Below are 14,037 nucleotides of genomic sequence, written 5' to 3'. Positions count from 1 at the left end.
TAAGGGAATCATTAAGCACAAAGGCTAACTATATCGATGGATTGAAACATTTCTTATCGATTTTCAACAAGAACTGGTTTTCGATTCCCATCCCTACTACAGACTACATCAGGAGCCATATTTTCCAAATGCACATCACATGAGTCAGAGAGAAACATTTCACCCTCTGCTGGAGAAAAGTGGTCACTTTTTTCCAATCCAGTTTATAAACAAAGAGTGAAACGAAGAATTTGAATTTGAAGAAATGATTTTTTGACAAGTAATCCCAATTTTGATATTGTCAAACAAAAAATCACGATATATCATTTTTTTCTCCCACCCCTTATTAATTCAAGAAACTCTTAACTCCACCAGAAAGCTCATTTGTTTTTACATAAATACCGATAGCAACACATGCGCTTTCAGCTTCAGCACTTATCAACAGTTTGGGTCACCAGCCACAATGTCACATTGTTTACTGTGGACACAAGAGGGCACCTTTATGAACAAGCAAGGCTCTTAACAAAGAGGCCAAGTGATGTGCATCCCCTGTGGGTAACACATGATAACCAATAATTAAAACCCAGGCCAAAAGTTATGCATAATAAGGCAGAACGACCCATCAGGCAATGATTTGACTGATGGGTCGGCACACTGTAGCTGTCTGCCTGTCACAATGTGGTGACCACAATCTTTGAAAGTATCTTTAGAAGGAGGAAACATCTCAGAAACTGTCTCTATGTTTACACTGTATTTATGGGGCAAGTGTTTTGTCATCTCTCACCGCTCCAGTGGTCCATTGCTCCTCTCGGGTGCTCCCCAGGACAGGAGAACAGACGTGGGGGTGTCTGAGTAAAGGTGAGGTGCAGGAACCCCCTCAGGTGGGGCTGGGAGAGTACGGAAGCTCTGAGAGATCCCAGAAACTGAACAACCCACTCTGGTGCACGCCTCCAGCTGAATGTTGGAGAACAATATCAATAACATCAGGTTTCTGGATTAGACAATAATGGGATCACAACTTTTCAACTCATCATTGTCAACTCTGAAAATTAACTAACTTCATTTATTCTGCTGTTGGTTACAAAACGTGACAATCTGCACTAATTCTGGTGCCTTTAATAGCAATGCATTCTTTATAATACAAGTTAAAAAATAACACAAATAATTAAAGTGAACTTCCTCAACTAAATATAAGTAATCAATTTTTTATGATGGTATAGCATTTTTGTCTTAAAGTAACTGTGTTCTAGCACAGCATTGCAAAACCAAAATGTACCTTGAGGCTGTAGCTTTGATAAGGCAGCAGGTTGGGGAAAGTGTAGCTTGTGATGTTTCCTAGAACAGAGACTGACTGTGTTGTTGACTTGTCTAAATCTTTAGTTAAGAAAACAAAGACATTACTGTTGGAGTCTTTTTCTGTGGTTTGTTTAGTTTCAGTTGCACTGTATTCTGTGTTTGACTCTACGGGACCAAGACTTGGGTTTGAACTTGTGGCGTTGGGTTTAGTGGAGAGAAACGAGACGTAGCCAGGGCCTTGGCTTGCGTTGCTTACACCTGAGGAATCCACCTGATTGTCTTCTGGGGTTTCAGGCTTTAAGATAGAGGAAGAGTCTGCGAGAATACTGGGATAATTGCTTTGGATGGTGCTGAAACTGTCACTATCACTGCTTGTGTTGACACTAGATGTCAACATGTGGAGTGGATCTGGGGTGGGGAGACTAGAGGTTTGTCTGAGGGTATGACCCTTGTCATGGTAAGCCACCTCAGTGCTGGTCATCAAACTTTTGTCAGGACCTGAGCTGGAGTTGAAGGTCATGCTGGAGTTGTTAACTGAACTTGGTTTGAAATCGAAAGAGGACAACGAATTGGGGCTAAGGTAGAGGGTGTAATTGGTGATGACTCCATTTGGTTGGGACGGAGGAAACCAGGTGACGGTTACACTTCTAGGATGAATCCCTGATACAGCCGGAGAGTCCACTGGTCCTGGACCTAGAGGCAACAAAAAAGATAAATAGAGGAAGAGGGAAAAAAATCAAGAGATAAATCTACTTTTTATGTGTGTGCTTAGAAGAGGGTGAGAAAAAGGGAGGGAAGGATTTGTTCTGAAGAATTATTTGACAAGTAACATCAAGAATGACATCAGAAGGACAAAGAGTGATTTTGCCATCCCTATCCAAGGGATTAACATGGAAACTCTTTTCCTCTCTCAATTTCTCCCCCTGAGCAAACCAAGATTGTATATGTGGATTTATAAAGTACTTGTGACTGTTTGAATGTAAGTCTGAGCGTCTTTCAGTGGGAAGTACAGGAGGTGATCTGTCGGCCAGGCAGCACTGCTGGGGACATTATAGACTGACTTTACACTAACTTTACTCTGTACAAACATCACACACATCACATACACTGACATGTTCACATAAGCATCTATTACAAGTAGACATGCAAAAGGCTAATGCATGTAAGTAGCATGTAGGCCTAGGTCGATAACAAATTTTGCTGAACGATACATTGTCCCACAATTATCAACGATAAACAATATTATTGACAATTATTTTAACACCACGTTAACCACTAATATAAAATGACATATCATAATAATACAGCACACCTTTTCAAATGCATTCTTTTCATTTATTTTCTTAACTGCTTATCCTGTTCAGGGTCGCAGGAGGCTGGAGCCTATCCCAGCTGTACACCCTAGACTGATCGCCAGCCAATCACAGGGCAGACAGAGACAGACAACCATTCACACACACACACACACACACACACACACACACACACACACACACACACACACACACACACACCAACGGACAATTTTGAGTGCTCGATTAACCTGATGAGCATGTTTTTGGACTGTGGGAGGAAGCTGGAGGACCCGGAGAGAACCCACGTGTGCACGGGGAGAAAATGCAAACTCCACACAGAAAGGCCCAACAGCCAAGCTGGGAATTGAACCGGTGACCTTCTTGCTGTGAGGCTGCAGCGCTGACCGTTGCACCACCATGCAGCCCCTTTCAAATGCAATAGCTCTTTATTTCTCATGAGTATTTGTACTATTGGAATTGGGTCGGGTGATTGTGTTTAGTTGCGTGAGTTTGTTGTGTCGCCTTTTTTTGTTGCTGCACACTGGCTTGTCCATGTTGATGGGTTCATGTCGCTCATTTGGTTTGAAGCCCAAATATTTCTACACAAGGACTGTGGCATTTCACTTTACTTAATACGTTTTACTACATTTTACTTTACACTTACTTTTTTTTTCCTTCTAATTTCTACCACGTTAACCTGCATTGCCCCTTACGAGCTCACAAGGCTCACTTGCTGCGCTCTGTGTGTTTGCGCTAGCCGGATGCTAGCAGCCCCAGGTCCCCTAGGAGACAAAGATTTTGGATGACTGACGAGAGGGTTTACTCTGTTTATTCTGCTACGGAACAAACGTGCTCAGGTGACTCTTGATATCCAGCCTGGTTTAAAGGCGAGAGACGAGGAAAACAAACACTCATACATATGGCGATATATTAGGGCTGGCAAAATTATCGAGTATAGTTCATTTATCGTATGACAAAGTGACTTATTCACTATTGTCCCAGGCCTTGTAGTATACTCATAAAATCTGAGGACCTAAGTTTGTAACACAGTTGAGAAGAACTGATGAAACTGAATAAACTGCAGGTCAAACAGAAATGTAAAAATGAGTCACATCTTTCCAAGAGCCAGGCTTCAGCCTCAGAGAGCTGGTCTATTTCTGCAGTGTGTCTCTAGTCACTGCCAGTCTCAAAGCCGGAGAGTGCCTTAAATTCTCGTGTCCAGAAGGTGAAATGATCTTCACTAGTGAGAGAGATCTGTAGTCTGACAGCGACACACATCAGAAGGCCGCAGGCAGACACACGGTCACATGATTTGCACATGTCCATTCATGGATGGGTACCTACACAAGACCAGTCAGAGGGATATTTCACTCCACAGTAGCTCATTTGAAAGTAATGCCCCCCTCCCCCTCCCCCTCCTCCCCCGGCATTTACATCCCACTGTACTGCTCTATAATGGACACACACACAGATGCATGTCCATATACATAGACACCCACTCATCCCAACTCACCCACACACACACTAACATGCCCACACCCACAGTGATGCAGTATAGCAGTAATGGTGCTGTGTGAAGGGCAAGCAGATCAAGGTGACTGAGCGGACTGAGGGAGCGTGCTGCGTCGCTAAGTGCTACCGCTAACCGCTAACGGCTTTCCCAGATGGCGGTGTGTGGGTGTGAGTGTGTGTGTGTGTTTGTGTGTGGAAAAGAGAGACAGAGAGGGAGAGAGGTTAAAATAAGATGCATGGAGTGTATGCATTTTCAGCCCAATCACAGATGAAGTTTGTAATCATGTAAACATGTTTATCAATCTGAGTGCAGATTAGACAGTGTTTGTGTAAGAACCAGCATATTTTGAAGAAAATTCATTAATTGATAAGCTTTATTTCACACAGAGTGAGATGCCAGCCTTCGTTTGTCCTTTTTACACCGCCCCTATTCAAGGCAGGACTTTTACACCCCTGTAACATCTCACCTTCCATGTAAATGTCACAGTGGCATGATGGTGGGACCAAGTCGTCTCACAGCGAGGCCAACGTTGGAGGCAGTAACAGGAGCAAGACTGTAAAATGTCGGCAGGAGTGAGTGTGAGCATTCAGCTCCTGCTTTAATCTCTAAACACCAACGTAGAATCACACAATGAGTCAACCCTATTGTGTCTTTCAGTAAAAGATAAAAGCACAAAGAAATGACGGGGCTTCACCACAACACTGTTGAGGAACCACAATGTAAAAAGGCTAATTATGTGAATTTTACAAGATACCCAAGTTGAAATGTTTTTAAAAAGTTTTTAAAAAGTTTAAAATGTTTTTCAGTTTACTATTAGGTCCAAATGAGATTTCAATTAAATCTAAATAACTAGAAAAGCACTCAGACCTCTGCTAAGCATATTGGGATGAGTCCTACTTATAATGTTATACTCCCTTTCAGCAGACTGTCTGCTACAATTTGGTGTTAGATCTTAGTATCCAGAATGTTGGCAGGATTTGGATCATACTTTTACATCTGTCTGAAATTATAGTAACCTTGTCTTGTATTCATTTCCAAAGCAATCCAACCATTTATGGTGGAGTTATATACACATGTGGTGAAAACGGCCCTATCTCACAATGATGAAGAATCCTTTAAAAAAATCCTGGATCCAGATGGTGATCCAGATCAGCTCCAAAATTCAATCACTTTTTTCCTTATCCCATTTTGAGCATTTTCTGAAAATTTCATGAAGATCCATTGGTTACTTTTTGAGTTATTTTGTTCACAGATAAACAAACTCTCCCAAAAACATAACCCACACTCACCCTGGTGAGAAATAAAAGACATTTCCAAAAAAAGTAGAAGACACAAGTATCACATGTTAGAACTCATTTATACAGCTGCCCCCTCTTAAATAAACAACACCATAAACATAACATAAAGCTTGGCAGCTTTTATAGATTACAGGTAGTCCCACCACCCACCAACAACACCTCTCTCCTTCCATCTACAAAGTAAGTCTCTCCTCCTGTCTGTCTCCTCCATCGTGTCTTTTCTTCTCTCTGACCCCTTCCTTCCCTCTCCTTCACCACCCCTCCGTCATTTCCCTCTGTCTCTCTCTGTAACTCCTGCTTTGTGTCACCGTCTCTCCCTCCTTTGGTCCCTCCTCTCTCCCCGGTCTCCCTGCTAAATAAACAATGCAGAGAGTTGACCTTTTAGGTTAACAGGTTTTTATGCTAGCTCTACTCAGCACTCACACTGATTCAATTACCACCAAAGGTCCGCTGAACCCCACGAATAACCAAGGAGCCCGTCTCGCTGTCTGTGTCTGTGCAGATGTGCCGGCCTGTCTGCGTGCCTCCCTGCGCTCTCTTGTGTCTTTGCAGAGGGTTGTGACGTCTCTCTTCCTGTTTGTCTAATTAGAAATTCTGCATCCTTCTGTCTATTTGACTTATTCTTGTCTGCCTCGATATTTCCCTCCGTCTGTCCGGTCAGAATATTTGTCTTGTTCAAACAGGCTCACAAAATCACAGGGGTGAGAGATGATCAGAGATCGCAGACAGTCTTCAATTGTAAATAGTTTTACCGCAAAACACAATCCAGTCACCTTCATTCAGCCACACTCACCCACCCAAAATAACCCCCCTTGTCGTCCCTTGCTGCCCCCTCCTCCCTCCGCTGGTTCTGCTCTCCCTCTAAGTGTTGAGTGTTATTTAGGCTTTACTGGCGCGTGTAAAATTCTGCAATTTGAAGGGCTGTTAAGTTTTTCAATTGAAATTTTCATTTAAGATGCAGGTGATGCTTTTTTCCTTTTTTTATTTTACTGACGCTTTACTGCTCTCTGGATAGGAGGCAACGAGTGTTGAGGGAGAAGCATGGCAACACCTCTCTCTTGTTTCCTCCCTGCGTGTCTCTCCTCCTGTCCTCCTTCGCTGCTTCATCTCTCATCCTCCCTTTAACCCACTGCTCTTCTTTTACCTCATCTCCCACTTGCTCCTACCTTTTCTCCCCCCGCTGCCTCTCTGACCTCTTCATTCCACATGCCTTTCCTCTCTCGAGCCCCCACCGTCATCCCTCCCTCCATCCCTCCATCCCTCACTCCTCCTCTCTCCAGTAAAACACAGTAGCAGAAGGCTAAAACAGGAGTGCGGGGCTGTCAAGCCTTAAATCACATTTATAAGGATTTGGTTAGCATAGTAATAACACAATCAACTGACAAGGGCTGGGCAAGGGGAGGGAGGGTGGTGTGTGTGTGTGTGTGTGTGTGTGTGTGTGTGTGTGTGTGTGTGTGTGTGTGTGTGTGTGTGTGAGACAGAGAAAAAGAAAGAAAGCATGCTATGTAGTTTTTTGTGCATGTTTGCATGTATAGTGTGATTGTATGTTCATGTAAAGCCCCATGTAGACTTCAGTGTGTATATCTGTGTGTGTCCATGTGTAAAGAAGAGGACTGGCATTATTTTTAGCACATTCCCTTGTATGTGTGTGTTTGTGGGTATGTGTGCTTGTGGGTGACTTGGGTTTTGAAGGTGAGTCGAGGCTCCTCGGAGTCATAACGAGGACAAACGCTGAGCTCTTCTCTAATCAAGATGCTTACAGCATTATGTCAAAACGTGACAAGCAATACGCTGAGAATTTACATTTTATTTCTTATTTTTTCAGCAGATTATTTCATGTCACTGCTGCTGCAGAAGTCACAGAGAGGAAGTGATACATGAGCAAGGTCATGAGCTTGATTTGTATCCATAATATCATGAGTCTATGGGATGTGCATTAGCCTTTAAGTAACCATGACCATCAAAGAACCTAAAATGTCAATCACTCAACATTTTCATTTTTTCTCTTTTCAAATGCTCACTATCAGCGACCTGTCTGATGTATCCATACAGGAAAAAGAGCTAAAATTGAAAGAAAACAAAGCTTTTAAATATGAATCTGAACCATTCTGATAATTAAAATCATTCAAAATAATGTGAACCAACCAACTATAGGAACAATTTCAGGCTAAATAACAGTGGAATCATGGAATCAACACTTACCCTAAATTTATTTAGAAAAGTTTTCTGAACAGTTGTGAAAAAAGGTAGAGCACTGTAATATTAATATGATCACTCATTCATTTAAATAACATGAATTCATTGTGTTCTCTCATTACCTCTGACTGTAATTCTGTCTCTTTTTTCTCCACCACACTTCCTTTTTCTCCTGTTCTGCTTTTTATGCACTTTGTCTGAGTGTGTGTCTGAGTGTGTGTTTCCGTCCTTCTCTTCCTCACACACATTTACTCTCTCGCTTACTTTCTGATCATTTTGTCGAAACGGTGCTTTATTCGCACTCTCTATAAAGCTCTGTAACACTTACATATGCACATATGAACACACACTCGCACAGACACACACTCTCTTAGATCACTTAGCCAGTGTGAACATGGGAGTAGACAGAGGAAAGGGAGCTGTCCAACACGGCTTGAGTTTATGTTCACAGGAGCCGTCTGTCTGTTCTGCAGCGGCAGGAATTCATAGGGACCAAATTACATTAAAAAGATGGATATAAAACTTTAATGGAATGATAAAAAGGAGAGGAGAACACGTGGCTCTGCCTCTTCCTCTGTTCTGTCATTAGCTCTCTCTTTTCTTCTCTTCCTTTTTTCTCAAATCCTCATTTTACCTTTTTCCTTTCATCGCTGTTTCTCTCCATTTTTTATCATCTTTCTTCTCTATTCCCTTTCCTCTCTTCTTTCTTGTAAATACATCAGGGCTAGTCTGTCAAGCAGAGGAGGTGAAACTAACACTTTTCCAAAGAAGAGAGCTGGAGACAGAGTTGGAAGGAAAGAAGAAGTGTTTACAAGCGAAAAAAAACCCCATAAAAATATATGATTAAAGTTGAAAAAGAAAGACTGAAATGGAAGAAGAAAAGGGACTGGTAAGAAAGATGTATAGACATAAACAATGCTTGAGAAGGAAGTTATATCCAAAAGAGTGCATCATAAAAAATAAGCTAATCCATTTAGACAGGTACTCTTGGTGCATGTTTATGTATGTGTTAGTACTTGTTTTCATATGACTGAGTTTCATACATAAGACGGATGAACTCTGGCTGAATGAAATGTAAAGGTGCTTGCTAAGGTTGTCATTTTCTGAAGCATGAGGTTGGGGAGATTAGAAGAGAAATGCAGTTTTCCTGTCACTGCAAAGATGACAAGAGGATGGGTTTAAAGTGAAAAATTACATCGATGTTGGAAAAATCCAATATGGCTGCACTTGGTTATTTTCACCATCACAACCTTAAATCCCTCCTTTGAAACTGCCATATTTAATATGGGACAAGACTAGTGCTGCACGATTTGGGGAATAGGTGCGATTGGTGATTAGGTGGACAATATTGTGATTGCGATTCAATTAAAAAAGTTGTGTCATGAGTCTACAGACTTGCTTAGCTAACATGGGGAAAAATCAAGGAAAGAGCAGAGATGGATTTTTGAGGATTTTAATTGTGTAATAATTCTTAAAATATCTAAACTTACTGTATACAAACAATAGTGTACAGCACAACAGTATTGTTTTGTTTGTATTCAAAATAGCACATTGATGTATTGTGCAAACTAAAAAGGCACATCTTTGTAAAGTGAAAACAGTGTGAAGTATGTTCTGTGTGTTACATACGGTTCAAATGGTTCACTCGTCCTACTTGACCACAGGTCCGTAGTAGTTGAAAAGTACTTCACCGTGGCGATGTCCGCTTGACCCTCGCATCCATGTTTGCGGTAAAGTTGAGGGATTGCCGTGTCATTGAAAAAGTTCCACCCAGGGGGGGCTCGTATCTGGGGTCCAACGTGCCGACCATTTTGCGAAATCCCTCTTCATGGGGCTCATCACAGTGTAGGTGAGCCCCATGTCCTTTGCCAAGTTTTAGTTAGTGATGGCGTCAGTGATGGCTTTGTGTCTTTGTATTGTCTTTTTGTACAATGTTATGCTCCCAAACACTTGTGGAAGCATGCTTTGTTGGCTTGCTTGGGAAATTGCAGGCTTGCTGGGGGTCGCCTGAACTCGGAGCTGCTTGAGCTGCTTGCACTCCTCATATTTGTTCCTGTGCTGTTTCAGGTGCTGGTATAAATTTGTCATGTTACCACGTGAGGTAGCCACTTTTGCTTAGCATGTTTTGCAAAAAACATCTTTTGGCGCAGAGTCATTCAACGGGTAACCAAAATAACACCAAATAACAGAGGTAGAGTTTCTTTTCGCCACGCACGCCTCACTTACTTCGTCGTGCTCCATCTTGTCTAATTGAACTGCCATACCAGGGGGGCAGGTGGTCATATGACCAGTTGAAACAGTGACAGAGTTGGTCATCTCACGCTCTCTCTCTCACTCACACACACTCATTTTTTTTTACCCAATTTTTTACATTTTTATTTAATAATCACACCTCTTTTGTGGTTACGTAATTGCACGAGATGACATTGCTATTGCGATAATCGTGCAGCACTAGACTAGGCTGTTAATGCACGCTCACATTTTAACAAAAGCAAGTATGTGTGGGTGAACTTCTTGGTTGGATGTGAAGCTTGATGGAGTATAATTTATAGACATCACTGATGCTCTGACACGAAGTAGAGGAGAATTGAAAACAGATCCCACCACCCATATAATATGTAATCATCTTTACCATGGATGTGTTCAAAAACTGGTTGTGTTTAGAGATGATTTTGTCCACATGAAACACCTTGACTGTGTGTTATTGCCCGAGCATGGGGAGGCATGTGATTGATAAGGAAGACAAGCAGGTGTGTGTATGACACATGTTCTCAGTGAGAGTGTGCGTGTGCGTGTGCGTGTGCGTGTGCGTGTGCATGTGTGTGTGTGTGTGTGTGTGAGAGAGGGAGCCAGAAAAAAGCAGCAGAGAAAGGGGAATGGAGGTTTGTAGGATGAGTCACAGTGTGACAGAATGGACACATCTATTACAGCCCTCACACTAAGACACACGTACAACAAAAACACAAGGAGAGGATTTCACATCATCACATAAATAATCTAAAGGAAACACACAAACACGCATAAAAACACAAATACGGCTCATCTTCACATGCAGTAAAGATGGAATATGTACATTTGTGTGCAAGTGTGTGTGTTTGTGTATGTGTGTGAGAGTTTGCTGGAGGGAATCAAATGCTGAATAGGGATGAGAAAAGCATAGGGTCATAATTTAACGCATCCTAAATGTCTGCAATCGTGTGCCTGAATGGGTGTGTGTGTGTGCATCAGTGTGTATCCTCCTGCACTTGTGTATTCATAGTGTACACCACACAGAGATGTGTACATACCCGTTTTTGTGTATGTGCATGCACATGTATTCAAAGTATGCAAATCTCAGCTGCTTAATGATAATGTATGTGATAATAGTGTGGTACTAATTAATTTATAACTTTGCACTGAGGAGGCTGTTCCAGTGGCTAATATGATTCTATTACAGCAATTAGCCCACAATGACACTGGCTAGGTCACTCACACACAGACACACACCTTACAGTATGCAAATCTCACCCAGTCAGCTGGGGTTTCATCCTATTCTGCTCATGCTAGCACTTCCAACAACACCTACTTTTGTAAACTGTCACTTCCTCAACTCTTGTTCATATTTAGTGTCTCCACTAACAACAAGGAGGTAATACACTTAAGAGAAAAAGAACCTTGGAGACTTCACAGAATAAAAGGAAGCTGGGCAGGAGCTCTGTTTTTTCACACCAGACCATATGTTTAATGTATGAGGCCATTGTTTAGATAATCACCTAAAATCAGTGGATCCGCCAGGCTCCAGTTTAACTTTGACTCAGCAGCACACTGACGGCCAAGTGACGGCAGAGGCCAACTAACAACCAGCTGCTGCCAGCCACCTGCCAGACAGTCACTTGCAAAACTCTGCTGGACTGCTGACACAAGCACCCAGGCAGCACAATTCAATATAAAAATAAAGCCAACATCCACACCCAACAGGTAGAGTATGGACCAGCAGTGCTGAGTGGTCACAGTAAGAAATGGAGTTTCTGTGCATGTAGATTTTTTGTTATGCTTGTGTGCAGTAACAACCATGGTTTAATGTGAGCATCTGAAAGTGGTATGTTTTCAGTTTCACCCTTGTGTCTATGAGGGTGTGTACTTACTGTCCTCTGCTGTGCGTAGGGTCGCCCAGGGCCCGACAGTTTGACCATACGTGTGTGAAACCACCACTCGAAACATGTACTCAGTGTATGGTGACAAGCCATCAACATAATGGGAGAGGGTATCTGTTGCATTTTCCAGGATCCTAGAAAGCAATAGACACAAAGATAGATTCACAGCCAAATATTTGGATAAGAAAACTTGCTGTTGTGTCTTAAACAGGCAGGCAAAGAGGGGCAAAAAAGTAACTAGATGCAAAACAAAGTAGTGCTTGTGTGGTCGGTATACATCTTCATAACAAAGTGCTCTGCATTTAAAAATGTTTATCTGTGTAGATGCAGTTTCATTTAGAAAAACTGACCAAGAATTCCTCACACTAGTAAAATCTAAACAAATTTATCATCAATTGCTAATAAGTAAAGCTTTTATCAGACAAAAAGGACCCTGCTGCTCCTGAAAATGGGATCGCAGACATTCAGCACTGGACAGCTTCTCCACGGTGTGTTTCCTGTATTTGAAGCAATTCCTCAGTAACTACAATTTTGACCAACTTTATCTTTTCAAATGAATATTAAAACACACAATCGACCTCTAAATTTGTTGATGTGGCACCTTTAGCTCTTGAAGTTTTTCACTCTACAGCCACTCAAAATGAAATGTCACTACGTTGACTCAGATCTGACTTAGTAAACGACCTGTCAGGTGGTGACTGTGGTGGTTCATAGTTTGTCCATCGTTTTATTTTTTCCAAATGTTTTGTTTCAAGATTCCTCCATGTTGTATCTGTTTTGTGCAACTTTATGTGTTCTTTCTAAATTAACTTTATCTTAAACATCACATCATAATAGACCAGAAGTTCCATACTAAAGCTTAACAGCGACACTTTTTGCATTGAATAACATATCTGTACAGCTTCTCATCTCATTCCCATGTCATACCTGATCCCCCATAACCATACAAAAGAATCTAGGACAAAAGAATATTGTCATAAATGAGGGACCGTTGACCATTTAGCTTCAGATGGATAGAAGGGATGAATGAATGAATAAATCAGGGAACAATGAGATTTCCATAGCAGAGGAGGAGGAGGGCATGGCTGTCTGATATATAATACATGTAGCTAGTCATTTATTTATTACCACAGAATGAGAGCCTCCTCTTCTTGGATTAAATTGCAATTTGTTGTCAGGAAGCATGTAATGAATACATATCAGATGCACACCCTCTCTCTCTTTTTATTCCATCACATTTTTTTCTACCTCACTCTCTCTCCCTGCTCAGCGCTTTGATTTTTTTTGGTCTTTTTGACTCTACCCCCCGTCTCTCCAGCTCATTTCCTCTCTGTGTTTCTGATGGTCTGTCATACTGATGTGACATATTCAGCTCTGCTGTATAATGTAAGCCTTGATGTATACATGTGTATGCATATCTGTGCATATAAATGTTTAAGGTGCATGATGTGATGGTTGGAAGCACTGTGTGTCTTTTCTGTTGATTAACAAAAGTCCTGTTTCTGGGACAACTCGTGTCCCAAGTGAGAAACATGGTAAAGTTTTCCTTCTTCCTCTTACTTTTTCACAGGCGTGTGTGGGGTTGTCCTCATTTGCAGGCTGTAACGCAGAGGCCCTGGTGCGTTAGAGTGGGCGGGAGGAGACCAGGATACATTCAGACTGGTATGGGCTGCACCAGCCAACCTCGGGGCAGACAAGCCATCGGGAGCTATGAGGAGAGAGAAGGGTGAGAGTCAGGCAGAAGGGAAGAAGAGGTGATGAGGGATAAAATGAGGACCCATGAAAATAAAAAGGTTGCAAAAACACAGGAAGCTTTACAATAGAGATTGAAATAAGTTGTATCAATTCTATTTTGACAAACATCCTATTTAAAGACCTCCCCTCTCCAAAAAAGAAAGGATGATGAAAAAGATGAGACAGTAGTGATAGGGGGAGGGGGACAACCTGAGAAAAGCTGCAAAAAAAGCTGTAGAAGCACCAAAGAGCGCTCAGATAAAGATACACAACCACCAAAGTGATTCCCTCACTTCTACACACACACATACACACAACTAGCACCCAGCTCTGTGACCTCAACCTCTTAATGGTGCCCCCTCTCTTCCAGCTGAGCATGTAAGCATATAACTAGTCTTAGAAAATCAGTAACAACATCTTGATTCTGTATGATAGCTGCACTCTCCACAGACACAGAGAAGTGTGAGGATGGACAGAATAAAAAAAAAGATAAAAGGAAAACAAATACAAGTAGGAAATGAGCGTGAGTGTAGTGTTGACCATGGGAAATATGAGTAGGTCCTCCGATGTATAAAGTGACACTTCAATCAAAC

General features: G+C 41.9%; 1 protein-coding gene across 1 annotated transcript in view; it reads right to left on the bottom strand.

Moving 5' to 3' along the window:
- Positions 1-14,037, bottom strand: part of ush2a (Usher syndrome 2A (autosomal recessive, mild)) — a 207,317-nt gene that overhangs the window by 84,566 nt on the left and 108,714 nt on the right. Inside the window, exons 48-51 of the mRNA XM_074666066.1 lie at positions 13,271-13,418; positions 11,702-11,844; positions 1,256-1,968; positions 764-933 (exon numbers count right to left, since the gene is read on the bottom strand). Coding sequence (XP_074522167.1) covers positions 764-933; positions 1,256-1,968; positions 11,702-11,844; positions 13,271-13,418 — 1,174 coding nt within the window. The remainder of the gene's footprint in view (positions 1-763; positions 934-1,255; positions 1,969-11,701; positions 11,845-13,270; positions 13,419-14,037) is intronic.

This window comes from Halichoeres trimaculatus, unplaced genomic scaffold (genome assembly GCF_033239565.1).
Source record: "Halichoeres trimaculatus isolate MK-OKI-2021-1 unplaced genomic scaffold, fHalTri1.1 fHalTri1_scaffold_3, whole genome shotgun sequence".
Lineage (NCBI taxonomy): Eukaryota > Metazoa > Chordata > Actinopteri > Labriformes > Labridae > Halichoeres > Halichoeres trimaculatus.
Note: the sequence above shows the minus strand (reverse complement) of the source record. Positions and strands in the feature narration are given on the sequence as shown.